General features: G+C 48.4%; 1 protein-coding gene across 3 annotated transcripts in view; it reads left to right on the top strand.

Moving 5' to 3' along the window:
* UNC13B (unc-13 homolog B) overlaps nt 1-13,406 on the top strand; it is a 228,085-nt gene that overhangs the window by 205,877 nt on the left and 8,802 nt on the right. For all 3 annotated transcript variants that reach the window (XM_087869574.1, XM_045780792.2, XM_045780793.2), the window contains 14 exons: nt 1,606-1,732; nt 1,984-2,080; nt 2,300-2,443; nt 2,745-2,822; nt 3,335-3,412; nt 3,655-3,743; nt 3,977-4,129; nt 4,253-4,376; nt 4,485-4,541; nt 4,732-4,812; nt 5,735-5,882; nt 8,256-8,348; nt 8,528-8,687; nt 8,858-11,959. In XM_087869574.1, coding sequence (XP_087725700.1) covers nt 1,606-1,732; nt 1,984-2,080; nt 2,300-2,443; nt 2,745-2,822; nt 3,335-3,412; nt 3,655-3,743; nt 3,977-4,129; nt 4,253-4,376; nt 4,485-4,541; nt 4,732-4,812; nt 5,735-5,882; nt 8,256-8,348; nt 8,528-8,687; nt 8,858-9,143 — 1,715 coding nt within the window. In that variant the 3' untranslated portion in view covers nt 9,144-11,959. The remainder of the gene's footprint in view (nt 1-1,605; nt 1,733-1,983; nt 2,081-2,299; nt 2,444-2,744; nt 2,823-3,334; nt 3,413-3,654; nt 3,744-3,976; nt 4,130-4,252; nt 4,377-4,484; nt 4,542-4,731; nt 4,813-5,734; nt 5,883-8,255; nt 8,349-8,527; nt 8,688-8,857; nt 11,960-13,406) is intronic.

Here is a 13,406-nt window from a genome sequence, read left to right as displayed (position 1 = left end):
GAATGTGAAACCAGGGGCAGGAGATTTAGAGACTTGATTGCCCCTTTTGAGAGATTAACCATCCCTGTACTTCTGCCCCCAACAACAGCCTCAAGCAACTTTACTGGAGCATGACTCCATGGGACTTGTTAGAATAAAGTTTGACCAGTGTTTCAGCAGTCATCCTGTTCGTTCTGTACCACAGAAGTTAATATAGAAATTGAGGTTTGGGACCAGAGTACAGATAATGGATTGACAGAGAAAGGGAGAACTACAGAAATACAGTAACTTGAAGGTCCCTAGAAGAAAGCAGTTAGGGAGTTTTGGAGTGCTGGAGCAGTACAGCCTCCACTTCTAGTGGGTTACTAAACGGGAAGGAAGGAGAGCCCTCCTCATGGTACCTTTTTATGTCTCTAGGTTCATGGACTGGTTTAAGGATAGCAGAGTGTGGGGTGGAAGAGAACAGGCAAGCCCTGAGAAGTCTCTTTGAAGTCCCCTGAGGTGGTGCTGCCCGCCGTGCCAGGAGATGAAATTTCCTGGGACTGGGGGCCTTTTGAGGCTGAATCCCAGGCTCCCACTTCCTCCTCAAGTGTCTGTGGTACTACCTCACAAGGGCCAGCTGCCCAGATTGCATTTCTGCCTTGATGTGGAGAAGCATCACCCCCAGAAACTCTGAGTTGAGCCATAGAGGTCACAAGGACCCTGACCTTCCTTTCTCTATTGCTCAGTACTCTTCCCCATTTGCTTGCTTTTTCCATTATATTATATGTAAGCACACAGTTGGCTTTTATCATTTCAAATTAATGCTTTATCTATACAGGGGATGGATGAAGAGAACCTATGGTTGTAGCCAGTGCTCCAGGCATTCTGGGCAGGGGTGATGTTTGTCTTGGATTCTCCAGAAGGCTCTGGAGATCCAGCTAGATGACCTTTGGAGTCCATAATTAGCATCCCATTTTTTACAGCGTGATAGCCCTTTCATCTGGCTGTGTTTCCATGGTTTCCAAACTGACTATTCTTATTTGCATACTTCTTGGAGAGTTCATTTTCTCAGTGTCTCAGCTGTGTTCTGGGGCACGTCAGTTTACCTCAAGATGCTGTTACACTCTGGTTGCTTAACTGCTCTTTCTATCAGCTTGGGCCCACTTTGGTTTTCCCTGTCTCTGTGTAGTTGTCATTGACTCATTCATGCTGTGTATAGCTGTTCATCGCTGCATCTAAGCCCATCTGAGGGAATGGCCCAGCTACTAGGATGAGAGAAGTCCTAGGAAACCACCCTCCCTCTCTAGTCCTGGGCAGTCTCCCCACTAATCAACATTAGCACCCACATCCCTTTCTCCTCTTCTTGACCAGAGGCCAGTATCTCAGTTGACACTTCCAGAAGCTAGAGCAAGAAGACTATTGACCCTATCTAGGAGTTTGGCTTAGTTTCTAAAAGAAGATTTGGGCCAGGCTCTTGGAAAGCAGAGTACTGGTAGGGGAGATGGTTGTGAGAAAGTGGTTGGGAGTCACCCTTGTTCTAAGACATCTGACAGAGCTGCCTGACCAGATCTGCTGCTTTGGGAAAGCTCAGGAACCATGGCCTCTACTGCTGGGACCTGACTCAGCCTCCTTCCCCACCACTAGAGCATGAGAAAGACCGGCTGTGTAAGAGTGCTGACTACATGAACCTACACTTCAAGGTGAAGTGGCTCCACAATGAATATGTGCGAGATCTGCCTGCCCTCCAGGGACAGGTGCCTGAGTACCCAGTGTGAGTCATCATGTGGGCACTACACAGGGAAGGGAAGGGAGGGTCCCCCCTTAGGGGGTGGGCAGGACCTGTGTCTTCAGTTCAGTTTAGCAAGCCAGTCTTGAGACTGCCAGTTCTGGGCTCTGTTGTAGAAAGAGAAAAGCATCAAACCGTGCCCTATCTTTCTGAAGACCCTAGTCTGGGGGAGCTGTTAGGCACATGGCATATGCCAGCCACTGGCTCCAATCCCCAATTCTCCTGCCTGGCTGTAGGTGGTTTGAGCAGTTTGTCCTGCAATGGCTGGATGAAAATGAGGATGTGTCCCTGGAATTCCTGCGTGGGGCCCTGGAACGAGATAAGAAGGATGGGGTAAGTTGGAGGCTTGGACTGCACAGGGGTCAGGCCAGGTCTCCCAGCAATTAGCTGCTAGCAAAAGTTCCAGGGCTTTAGTTTCTTCCCTGTGGAGTTCATAAAGAGGACTTTTGAGGGCCAAAGAGCCACCCCTGCTGGGCAGAGCCCTTTTGAACCCTATACACTTGGGAAACGGTAGTGGCTGAAGATGACGATCCTGTTGTTGGCCTTCCTTAGTTCCAGCAGACATCAGAGCATGCACTCTTTTCCTGCTCTGTGGTGGACGTCTTCACACAGCTCAACCAGAGCTTCGAGATCATCCGGAAGCTGGAATGCCCAGACCCCAACATCCTTGCCCACTACATGAGGAGATTTGCTAAGGTGACCATGACCCTCCCTTCTCCCTTCCATTCGCCTTTACCATGCTCACAGCCTCATGGTAGGTCCGAGCTCAGTTCCTCTCTGTGGTGGCCTTCAGGTAAAGTCTGGCATCACCCCATTCTCATGTGCTTGTGTCTGGGGGATACTGGTGGGTTTATCTTGGTGCTGTTCTAGTTTGAGAGGGAACTTTGTCCCTTACTGTGAGATTCCCCTGTACCTCCCTGTTGTTGTTGTTCTGGGATGGGAGAGCTAAGGGTTCCCTCTCCTTTCCTTTTCTCTCTCTTTCCCCGCCCCCCCCCAGACCATCGGGAAGGTGCTGATGCAGTATGCAAACATCTTGTCAAAGAGCTTCCCAGATTACTGCACAAAGGAGAAAATGGTGAGGGTCAGGCCCTGGGACCCTAGAGAAGAGAGTGGAAGACATTTGAATCCTTGCTTTTGAGGCTATCCTCAGAGCTGAGGGTGGGGGTAATGCTCCTGACTTGATTCCCAGTAGGGCTTCTCTTGAGATTATGATACAAAATAATAAGAACTTGACTAGGAGTTCCTCTGAGCCTTCATTTGGTATTTTGTTTTCTACTAAGCTACAGCTTTACTTAATCTTTCTTTTTTAATAAAAAAAAATTTTATAAAACATTCAAAGAGTTAAAGGGGTAATACCATGAACACCTGAGGCCCACCACCCAGCTTTAAAACAGAAACATTTGCTCCTAGTCTTCATTCAAGGAGAACTGTCTGAATTGGTTCCAGATCTCAGTGCTTAGGAAGAGATGCATATAATATGTGTTGTAAATTCCCTGTGGTTTTTGGAGTAGTGTGAGAGAGGTACCTAGGCTGATAGGTCCTATCCTGAAAGGAGTCCAGACTCAACAGCTCCATCTGTCCCCAAAGCCCTGCATCCTGATGAACAACATGCAGCAACTGAGGGTCCAGCTGGAGAAAATGTTTGAGGCCATGGGAGGCAAGGAGGTAAGTCTCAGGGTGTGGGGTTGCTGCACTTTCCCTTTGTTCCTGAGCTCCCTGGCCACAGAACTCTACCCTCTCCTGACTAGGTATACACCAGCAATTTAGCTTAGGGTCTGGGCTGGTTTAAGCTGAGGGATTTAAGTAGGCACTGGGGTAAAGGCCCTTTGAGGGAGGAGTTAGGGGCACAGGAGGGGAGAAAAGTATACAAAAACCAGCTCAGCCAAGCACACTTTCCGTGGATACAGTTGGACCCTGAAGCTGCAGACAGTTTGAAGGAGCTGCAGGTGAAACTCAATACAGTTCTGGATGAGCTCAGCATGGTATTTGGAAACAGGTCAGTGGCCCCAAACACACAGCCGTAAGAGCCAGGTATGGCCCCTGGCCAATCCCAAAGCTCCTGCCCACACCCTCCATCCAGCTGCCGGTGTGTGGATCTTCCCTCTCCTGTTGGCTGTCCCTGTTGGAGCTGCACCAGGAGTATGCTGGAGTGGGACTGAATAGCTGGTGCTGCTCCAGGGACAGTGTGTGTTGGGGCAGGGGAGGGCTGCACTGCGGGCACATGTGTAGTTTTCAGGTGCGGATTGATGAGTGTGTTCGACAAATGGCTGACATCCTGGGCCAGGTGCGGGGCCCAGGGAATGCATCCCCCAACGCCAGGGCCTCAGTGGCTCAGGATGCAGACAGTGTGCTCCGGCCTCTCATGGACTTCCTGGATGGCAAGTGAGTACGGCACTCGACTGTCCTATGGGACAGGCAGGGCAGAGGCAATGAGATGGAGAAGCCCCTCAGGGAAGGGGACTCTCAAACTCTCACTCCAGTCTTACCTGTTACGTGGGCCTACAGCCTCACACTCTTTGCCACTGTGTGTGAGAAGACAGTCCTGAAGCGTGTACTGAAGGAGCTCTGGCGGGTGGTAATGAACACAATGGAAAGAATGATTGTTCTGCCCCCACTCACTGACCAAACGGTAAGGACACTCCCCTTCCACTTTCTCCTGCTGTCTCCCCTATCTTGCTTCACACTTCTTGATCGAGTTTGGAGTTCTCTGCTTTTGACCAATCCCCTCTCTGCCCAGGGCACCCAGCTGATCTTCAGTGCTGCCAAGGAGCTGAGCCATCTTTCCAAACTCAAGGTACTGTGGATGTATTGGGTCCTTCTGAGGCTGGGGGTGACAGGGTGCCAGGAGGAAGGAAATTTGAGCTTTGGAGACAGAAGAGGAAAGAGAATGAAAGGACCGTGTAGGGTGAGCTGGCAGGTGGGGGAAAGACTGTCATGACAAGCCCCAAGCTGTCCTGATGCTGTTGCTTTCTCTGGGTTTCCAGGACCACATGGTACGAGAGGAAACCCGGAGTCTCACTCCAAAGCAATGTGCCGTCCTTGACCTCGCTCTGGACACCATCAAGGTGGAGACCTCCCCCTTCTCCAGACAGTCATACTACCCTACCTCATTCACACTGCCTTATGGCCCTGGCATTCCACGCTGCCAGACTAATGTCCACTGGTCTCTTGCCACCCCACATCCAGAAGGGAGTGATTTTTTTATGTCTGTTTCTTTCTCTGCTATGTCCATATTTCTGCTTGGGAGCAACCAAAAGTTACCTCCTTTATGGTCTCAGATGACTTACCACAGACCCAGAGCACTTATTCCTGGGTTTTGAGTACAGTTCAGTTTACTTAGTTCCTTATTGCCATTCCTGATTATTTCCCAGTGGGAATTAATCTTCCAGATCCTCATACCCCAGATCTGGCAGAAATTTCCTTATTCCACTTATGTATAAATTCGTTTTGGTTTTCTACTACCCATTCCTTCATTCAACCAGGCAACATATGCACACGGCACTGTGCACTGTGAATGATACAGAGAGGATCTGATATAGTTCCTAGCTTTAAGATGCTTATAATTTGGTAAGGCTGTAATAAGGCAGGTACACATGAGCCGTGATGCAGGGCACTTGGGAGAGGTATGTCATAAGTATAATGTTCTCTGAGAGTTCAGAGGGGTAAAAGAGCACTCTGGCTACTCTCTTTGCCTGAAATGCTTCTATTCCATATTTTTGCTTGTCTGGATAGATCCATACTTCAAAGACCACATCCAGGAATGTGGCCATTCCTTACTGCTCCTATCCAAATACTCTTCACCTGAGAGATTCTGACTCTCTGTGGTATTCCTGATCTTATTGTTTATTGAAAGGCTTATTGCCCTCATCATCCTCTTTTGGCATCTTCATTGAGCTTCTGCTCAGATGTGATTTCTCTGAGGACAGTGTGGAAAGCTGCCACTCTGTAAGAGGAGGAGGCTATAGCAGGTATTCTTTTGTCTTTCAGCAATACTTCCATGCAGGAGGTAATGGGCTGAAGAAAACCTTCCTGGAGAAGAGCCCAGATCTGCAGTCCCTACGCTATGCCCTGTCTCTCTACACACAGACCACAGACACACTCATCAAAACATTTGTGCGCTCACAGACTGCCCAGGGTAAGGCCTAAGAGCTTTGGGTCCCTATCTCCGCTCCTTGATACATTTCTGCCTCTAGGGAGTCAATATCTTCCAGCCCTTAGGGAGGATCCAGGTACTTATTCAGAGAGTCTATCAAACTCAGATCTCAGGATTTCTTAAGGGACCCCAATACTCACCCCCCACACCATACCCATACCAGACAGGAAAATCACAGGGACCTGGGAAATGTGCCTGAGATTCTTTTCCCAGACATTGCCTGGCTAGTGCATGTTTATCAAGGAGTATACCCTATTAGGAAGTATCTGTCAGGAAGCCTTGAAAATGAGTGGTTGAGACACCATGAAAACTCATAGCTTTGGGAATCTTGTTGGAAGTTGTCCTGGGGAGAGAAAGCAAAAGACTACAGACTGTCTAGTGTGGATGAGGAAAAAGACTAGGAGAGGCAAACTACGGGAGCAGTTGAAGAGAAGATGTGGATCATGGGGCTCTGTGCGTAGCTGAGGTTCCAGCCTCATGGGTGATGCTAATGTATAGGGACCCAGGCGGTGGTTTTCTCCCAGTGACTTCCAGTCCTCAGAATCCCACCCTGTCTTTAGGCAGGCCTCTCTATAACAAAACACACCTACCTAGATATGGTTCAGACTCAAATTCTGCCCCTAGCCCTGGAGCAGGGCCCTCCCAGGAAAGACTTTCGGGCACATTTGTTATTTCTTCTTCCGGGGAAACCGGGTGTGATGCCTGGAGGAGTGAATCTGATGGCGGGAGCGGGAGGTTTTAGGCCTTCCTGAGCTGTGGATTCAGAGCACAGAGCTGACCTGACGGGGAAGAGGGATCTAAGCAGTTAGACTAGAGTTGATAGAAGGTGAAAAGATGCAAGGGACTTGCGGTACTGCTCCGTTTTCCACATCTGTTCTTATTTCAAGTCCAGGATGGGAAGAAGAGAGAGCCAAGAAGTTATGAGCCTTGCTCAAAGGGACAGGGAGATCTTTTATGAAGCTGTACATGGAAAGACCTGTAACATCAGGGAAGGATCTGAGTTGATCCAGAAAGGCTTTTTAGAAATTCTGAGCTTTAGGCTAGATGTAAAGATGAGGAAAGGCTGAAATGGGCACATATGTGGTAAGAGCAAGGGTGGTTACTGCAGGGAGGATCAAGTGTGTGTGTGTGTGCCTTTTGTACCCATTGCTTTATCATTTAAGGCCTAGGAAATTAGAGCTTATAACATCTCTCTTTCCTGGGCTGATGGTCTCGAATCCTTCTGTCTGTATGTTCTTTTGCTTTTCCCCATGATCTGGTTGATCTTTGACCCATGAAGTCTAATTTGGAGCATTGGGGGCGTTGACCCCAGCTCTTTGACTTCTCTCTCCACCTCATCTCTGTGCTCCTTCAAGATATGTGTAGAGTTGCTCCAAATGGCTATTATCTCCTTAGACCTCTAACTGATTCTTCTTTCTCTGTCCTGCTGCTGCTACTACTTCTTGACTTGCCTGTTCTCACTCAGTGCATGATGGGAAAGGTATTAGATTTACGGCTAATGAGGACATTCGGCCGGAAAAGGGTATGTTGTATACCTTGCATGCGTGAATCTAACATAGGCTAACACTGTTCCCTATGAACTAGAATGAGCTGCTTAGGCTGGCGATAGGGGAGCCATATGTCAAAGTTCAGAAGCTCTATCCCAAGTCTTAGAGTTGAGCAATGTATTCATACAGTCTGAGATGGAGTTGACAATAGTTCTGTCCTCAGGATTCCCCCACCCCTCCACTTGAGGACAAAGAAGTTTTATCTGGGGTGCAGGGTACCGGTATTTTCTCAAAATAGTGAGACCTCTGCTGAGGGGAGCCTACAAACTGGCCAGAGATTGGGACGGGGAAGTCGCTTGTGGAGGGATCCAGGTGTGAAAAGGACAAAGTCTGAGCAGGGCAGCCTCCCAACCAGGGGCCTCCTGGAATCTGAGGATAGGTGGGAGAGTGGAGAGTGTTGCTTTGGTGAGAAGGGACCCACATTGTTCCATTAAGACACCATGGGGTGGACATAATTCCCAAAGATACAAGGTGGCAGTACTGTCCTTCTCTCTAATATCTTTCAATGAAAAATTCTTCAGCCTAGGAGGTAAGAGAGGTTTGGGGTACCTGAGAGATTCCTGGTGCAGTTTTGGAACATTTCACCTAAGATGTTGTCAGCCTAATGTATTTTAATACACAGCTTCGTTCCTTATCCCCTTGCTTTCCCTTCTCCCATTGCTTACTTCCCCGTGTCTACTTTGAGTGATTGCTTCAGGCTTTAGGGTGTAAGGTGGTGGCCTCCTAACTCCTCAGTTTTACCTGGGGTAATTATGCCTGAAGTCTTAGAGTTCTTCAGTGAGGGATCAACTGTCCATCTGTCCTTCAGGGTCTGGTGTGGATGATCCTGTGGGAGAAGTCTCTATTCAGGTGGACTTGTTTACACATCCTGGAACTGGAGAGCACAAGGTCACAGTGAAAGGTGAGTGGCACAGACTTACAGGTCTTAGACCTTTTCTTATGCAGTGGCCTCAGTTGAAGGTAGGGGCTGCTTTATCTCAGTACTCCAACTTAGCCCTCCTCCAAAGGGAATGCCACCTGGGGGCTCAAGAACTGGGAGCACTTGGTGGGATCCCTCACAGGCTTCCCTTGTTTGGGCAGTGGTAGCTGCCAATGACCTCAAGTGGCAAACAGCGGGTATGTTCCGGCCCTTTGTGGAAGTGACCATGGTTGGCCCACACCAAAGTGACAAGAAGAGGAAGTTCACAACCAAGTCAAAGAGCAACAACTGGGCTCCCAAGTACAACGAGACATTTCACTTGTGAGTTATGGGGTAGGGAACCTGCAGGACTCTGGGATGGGGGTGAGCTGCGGGGTAAGACTTGAGAGGGGAGAGGAGGGATGGGTTGGATGATGGCTGGGGTAAATTCAGTCGAAGACTCTTTCAGCTCTGGCCTCCTCCCTTCCACCCCCGTCCCCCTGTGCTCACAGCCTCCTGGGAAATGAAGAGGGACCAGAAGCCTATGAGTTGCAAATATGTGTGAAGGATTACTGCTTTGCCCGTGAGGATCGTGTTCTGGGGCTGGCTGTGATGCCTCTGAGGGATGTGGCAGCTAAGGGCAGCTGTGCTTGCTGGTGCCCCTTGGGCCGGAAGATCCACATGGATGAGACAGGCATGACTATTCTCCGGATTCTATCTCAGAGGAGCAATGACGAAGTGGCTCGAGAGTTTGTGAAGCTCAAATCAGAGTCTCGTTCCATAGAAGAGGGGAGCTGAGCACCTAGGTTCCTGTGCCAACCAGATGGCATCAGTTCCACAAGTCAGGGCCAGTGAGAGTTACTATGTAGGGTCCTCATAGTTGAGAGGCTGACTCCTTCAGTTTAAGGAAATTAAAGGAAAAATTTGGGGTGATGAGAGTATGGCTTTTCACAGAAAGGGTCACGAATCCCTGACCAGCAGGTCTGTGGTGCTAGGAGCTTGGCTATGGGGGTTACAGCATAGGTTTTCCATAAAGGGAGAGACAGACATTTCTGAGAGTGTCAGCCATTCTTGGTAGACACTCCTTCACCCCACACCCCATCTCCATCCCTCTCTATGCCACACTTTATCCAGCTAGACCCATACATATCAACCATTAGAAGAACAAGTTTAGAGAGCCTGGAGCATGTACCTGGTTAGCTAAATGGTCAGTTGAGCCTCCAGGTGTTGCTGAGCCCTATAGTCTGGATTGGAGTATGGCCAGGGTAGGAACATACAGAATAGTATTTAGACTCTCCCTTGAGCAGGATCCACTGGTTTTGTGTGGCCCCATGAAAACAAGGCTATGAGACTGAACAAGATACCTTCTAGAAATGAGCTGTGCTAATCCTTTCCTCCATATTGTATGTCATGAGTAGAATGAGGTTCACATGATACTTCAGAGCCCTGAGCAGAATATTCTTTGGAACCCAAGCACCAGAGGCCACTTGCCCAGAAATCTCCCTCCCTTACTTCTGGAGGAAGGGGAGCAATGATGTTTCAGGGCATGAGAGGCTATTCCTTTGTGTATGTACCTGAGGCTAGTTGAAGGATCCAGGAGAGAGGGGTGTATTTTCTTCTTGATTAGGCTCTGAACAACGCCAAAAATTGTAGAAACCAGTCTAGAAGGAGTGCTCCTCACCTATGGCTACTACTGCCTTCTGGTTGTCCTCTCCTTTGCAGAAAGAATCTAGTCTTTGGCCTCACTCCCCTCCATCTAGGTCAGCTGCTGTTCCCCTCACAGATGTTCAACCCTACAGAAGGAGGTTGGACTATGATCCCTCTGTACAGGCTGGATGGAGGGGGCATCAACATTCCCTGGGAAGTCAGAGACAGACTCAGGAGGTCATATGGACTTCTCAGGCCCTTGATCAGAGATGTGACATGGTTCTTGGATATCCTTGGTAGCAGCCTCCTGGACCTCCTGAGAACTCTGTATTATCCACAACTGTACTGGCCATTACATGTAACAAGAAACTAAGCATCTTTGCTGTTGTTAATTATTGTATGTGCCATTGTTACGGGACATTTTTGCCTAGTCTATAATAAATTAACTTATAGCAGCCTTTGGGGTCTGGTAATTCTGTTAAGGTGTGGAAAGCTGTAGAAATGACTATCCTGTATAATCCTGTATAATGGTAAATTTTGTACCTGACCCTTCACTGCTCCTCCCCCCCCCCCGCCCCCTGCTGACTAGAGGTGGAACCTAAAGCAGCTCTGGATAAGGACCAAGCAGGAAAGCAGGAAATGGGCTAGCATCTTGGCCTTGGCCTTGACCTGAGACCACCAATCTAGTTAACAGAGTCATGGGACCCAAGGTATCAGCTTCCTGCAGAAGGTCCAGAAGAGTAGGAGATGTCATGTGCTAGTAAAAACTAATCCATGTTGTGAGGACAAGGTAAGCGTCTGCTGGGGAAAGGTGTGCCTCTGGGAGGGCTGAGGCTGCCCTGTACAGAACAGAGTAGGCCTAGGAGTAGAAATTGGCCTTTCATTGGGGAAAATTCAAGGAAGGAAAGCTGGAATAGAAAGTCTCCTCCTATATTGGAAGAAACAAGGTAGAAGTGAGGCCTCCTGCCACGGGAATCAGAGAAGCTGACACAGAAAGTGCTTACCTAGTTTCTTAGCCCTTGTAGGGTGGGAGCTGAGTGGGAGCACAGGACAGGGGATTAACTCCAGCCTTCCATTTCCTCATTTCCATTTGCTTGCTAAATAAATCCTTACAATTCAGTTACCCAGTCATTTTTAAACTTCCTCCTTCTTCCCCAAGCCATTTGCCTTCTATCATTTCTGCCTTAAACTTACCTGTTGAATCCATTGTCTTACCTCAGTTCCCAGTACCACAAATGGAATAGTGGCTTTTAGTTCCTCTGGTCTGGATTACAGTGATAATCACCTGCCTCGTTCTGCCCCTGCCCTCTTCACATAACTCTGGTAAGTCTCTCTCCTGTTAAAACTGTTCAGTGGCTATCTATCATAGAGACTTTGGGCTGAAATTCGAAGACCCTCCAGGACAGTGCAGACATCCCCCCACCATCCTGTAGCTATTTTAAAGCATTTACCTGTAGTTCTGACCCCCCCACACACACTGTGCATTCCTATCCCTCTGTGCCTTTGCACATTCTGTTCCCCCTTGCTGGCATGGCCTATGGGCTTTCGCATGGCCTTCTAGGTTCTGATACTTCGTGGCAACCTTTAGGACCCAACCAGCCCTGAACCCTTTCAAACTGCACTTTACATAGTTATAATTTACTTGTTTGTCTTCCCTCAAAACCGTGTGATCCACCCAAGGCAAGGTCTCAGTATTTCATCTGTGTTCCCTAGCGGCCAGCACAGAGGGCGTTCAGGTACTTAGAGCCAGGCCAACAGCTGCAGGACACCTTCGGGAAACCAAGGCGGGCAGGGGCGGTTGGCGGGCTCCTCAGAAGAGGGGCGTGGTTGGAGGTGGGCTTGTGGCTTCTAGGGAGGGGTGTGGTCAGAGGCGGGGCTCCGCGCTAGGCCCAACCCTGGGGCTCTAGGGCGCCTGCGCAAAAAGCGTTAAGATGGAGATCGCTGGAGTTGACGGCTGCAAGGCAATGGTGAGCAAGAAGCGCCCGAAGGTGGCGCCGGAGGAAAGGTTATTGCCTTCTCCCTCCCAACACCGAAGAGACTAACCGCGTACTACCTGAGATTCTTACGGTTCTGTGTACTTCCTACTAATACCTGTCTGTCCTTATACTTTCTTGTAAACTGTTCTCTCGATAGTCCCCGAGGTTATTGCCCTCTCCCCATACTTGAGTATACATAAGGATTCCCAGGCACTCCAGAGAAGATATATTTGCCCAAATACCTAGCAAAGAGGATTTTTATTCCCCACCAAACACTTCCCAAAAGCGGGGTACATTTATACAGTTACCTCCTGAAGCAGATACCCCCAAACCCCTAGCTAAGGCACATTCTATTAACTCATGGAGTTTGTCCACTTCTCCAGCAATATCCAGATTTGCTGAAAAAAAGCATAAATCTTATACCACATTTGACTTGAAAGTGGCACATTTGCTATCATTCTCTCATATGGCACAGGAGACCTACTCCATAAAAAAAAGTTAAACTCTGGCTGGTTACCCATGGCTTGCAACAGCCTTGCAAGTTTGAATTAGTAGCTATTTAAAACCAGATTTCACATTTTAAAAATGCAGACTCCCAGCTTAAAAAAAAAAAAGAAGAAGAAAAAGAAGATCTGTTAATTTTAACTCACATTCCCACAAAGCAACTGAGGTGGTTGGAACTGAGAAGCAACTGTTAATTTACTATATAGTTCATTAGACTCTGTTACTCCTTGTTTACTACAGTGGGCTTTGCTTTATTTGCCTGGCATCTGATAGGCATTTGAGTTTGTGCCCCTGATGTAGGACTTCAGTTTGGGTCATTTTTTGAGCCAACACTTTGAGCTCTTAATGGAAATTGAAATCCAAAGAAGATGACTAATATGTTTAGATTCTTTTTGGTTTCTGCAGTGTTCTGATTAGGATCAGAAATCGTTCTAGTGGCTAAAACCCAGGGTGAAATCTGTACCAAAGTCTTTGTGGTAAGAGAATTCAATCAAAACATTTATAGGTAGCTCTCTGGTGCATTTGATCTTGAAGAAAGCCAGTGTGCCCAACCCCTCTCTGGTGAGGTCAGGCCAAGGACAAGAGGTTGTTTCTCTTGAAGACGTAGTTTTATAAGGGTCTGGCTCTGGTCTGTACAGGAAGTGAGGTCTCAAAAGTGCGGTCTCCCTTGTTCCAAAACACACAGATGGTAACCTTCCTTCCTCCCTCAAGGAAATAACAGGCCTCATAATAATCAAGAATGGTGATAATCTGGGGCACCTGGGTGACTCAGTCAGTTAAACATCTGCGTTTGGCTCAGGTCATGATCTCAGGGTCCTAGGATTGATCCCCACATTGGGCTCCCTGCTCAGCAGGGAGCCTGCTTCTCCCTCTCCTTCTGCCGGACGCTCCCCCTGCTTGTCCTCTCTCTGATTCTCTCTCTCTCTGTGTCAAA

Source organism: Ursus americanus, chromosome 18, assembly GCF_024610735.1.
Source record: "Ursus americanus isolate L20-20 chromosome 18, mUrsAme1.1.p, whole genome shotgun sequence".
Taxonomy (NCBI): Eukaryota; Metazoa; Chordata; class Mammalia; order Carnivora; family Ursidae; genus Ursus; species Ursus americanus.
This window is presented reverse-complemented; position numbering and strand designations above follow the sequence as displayed.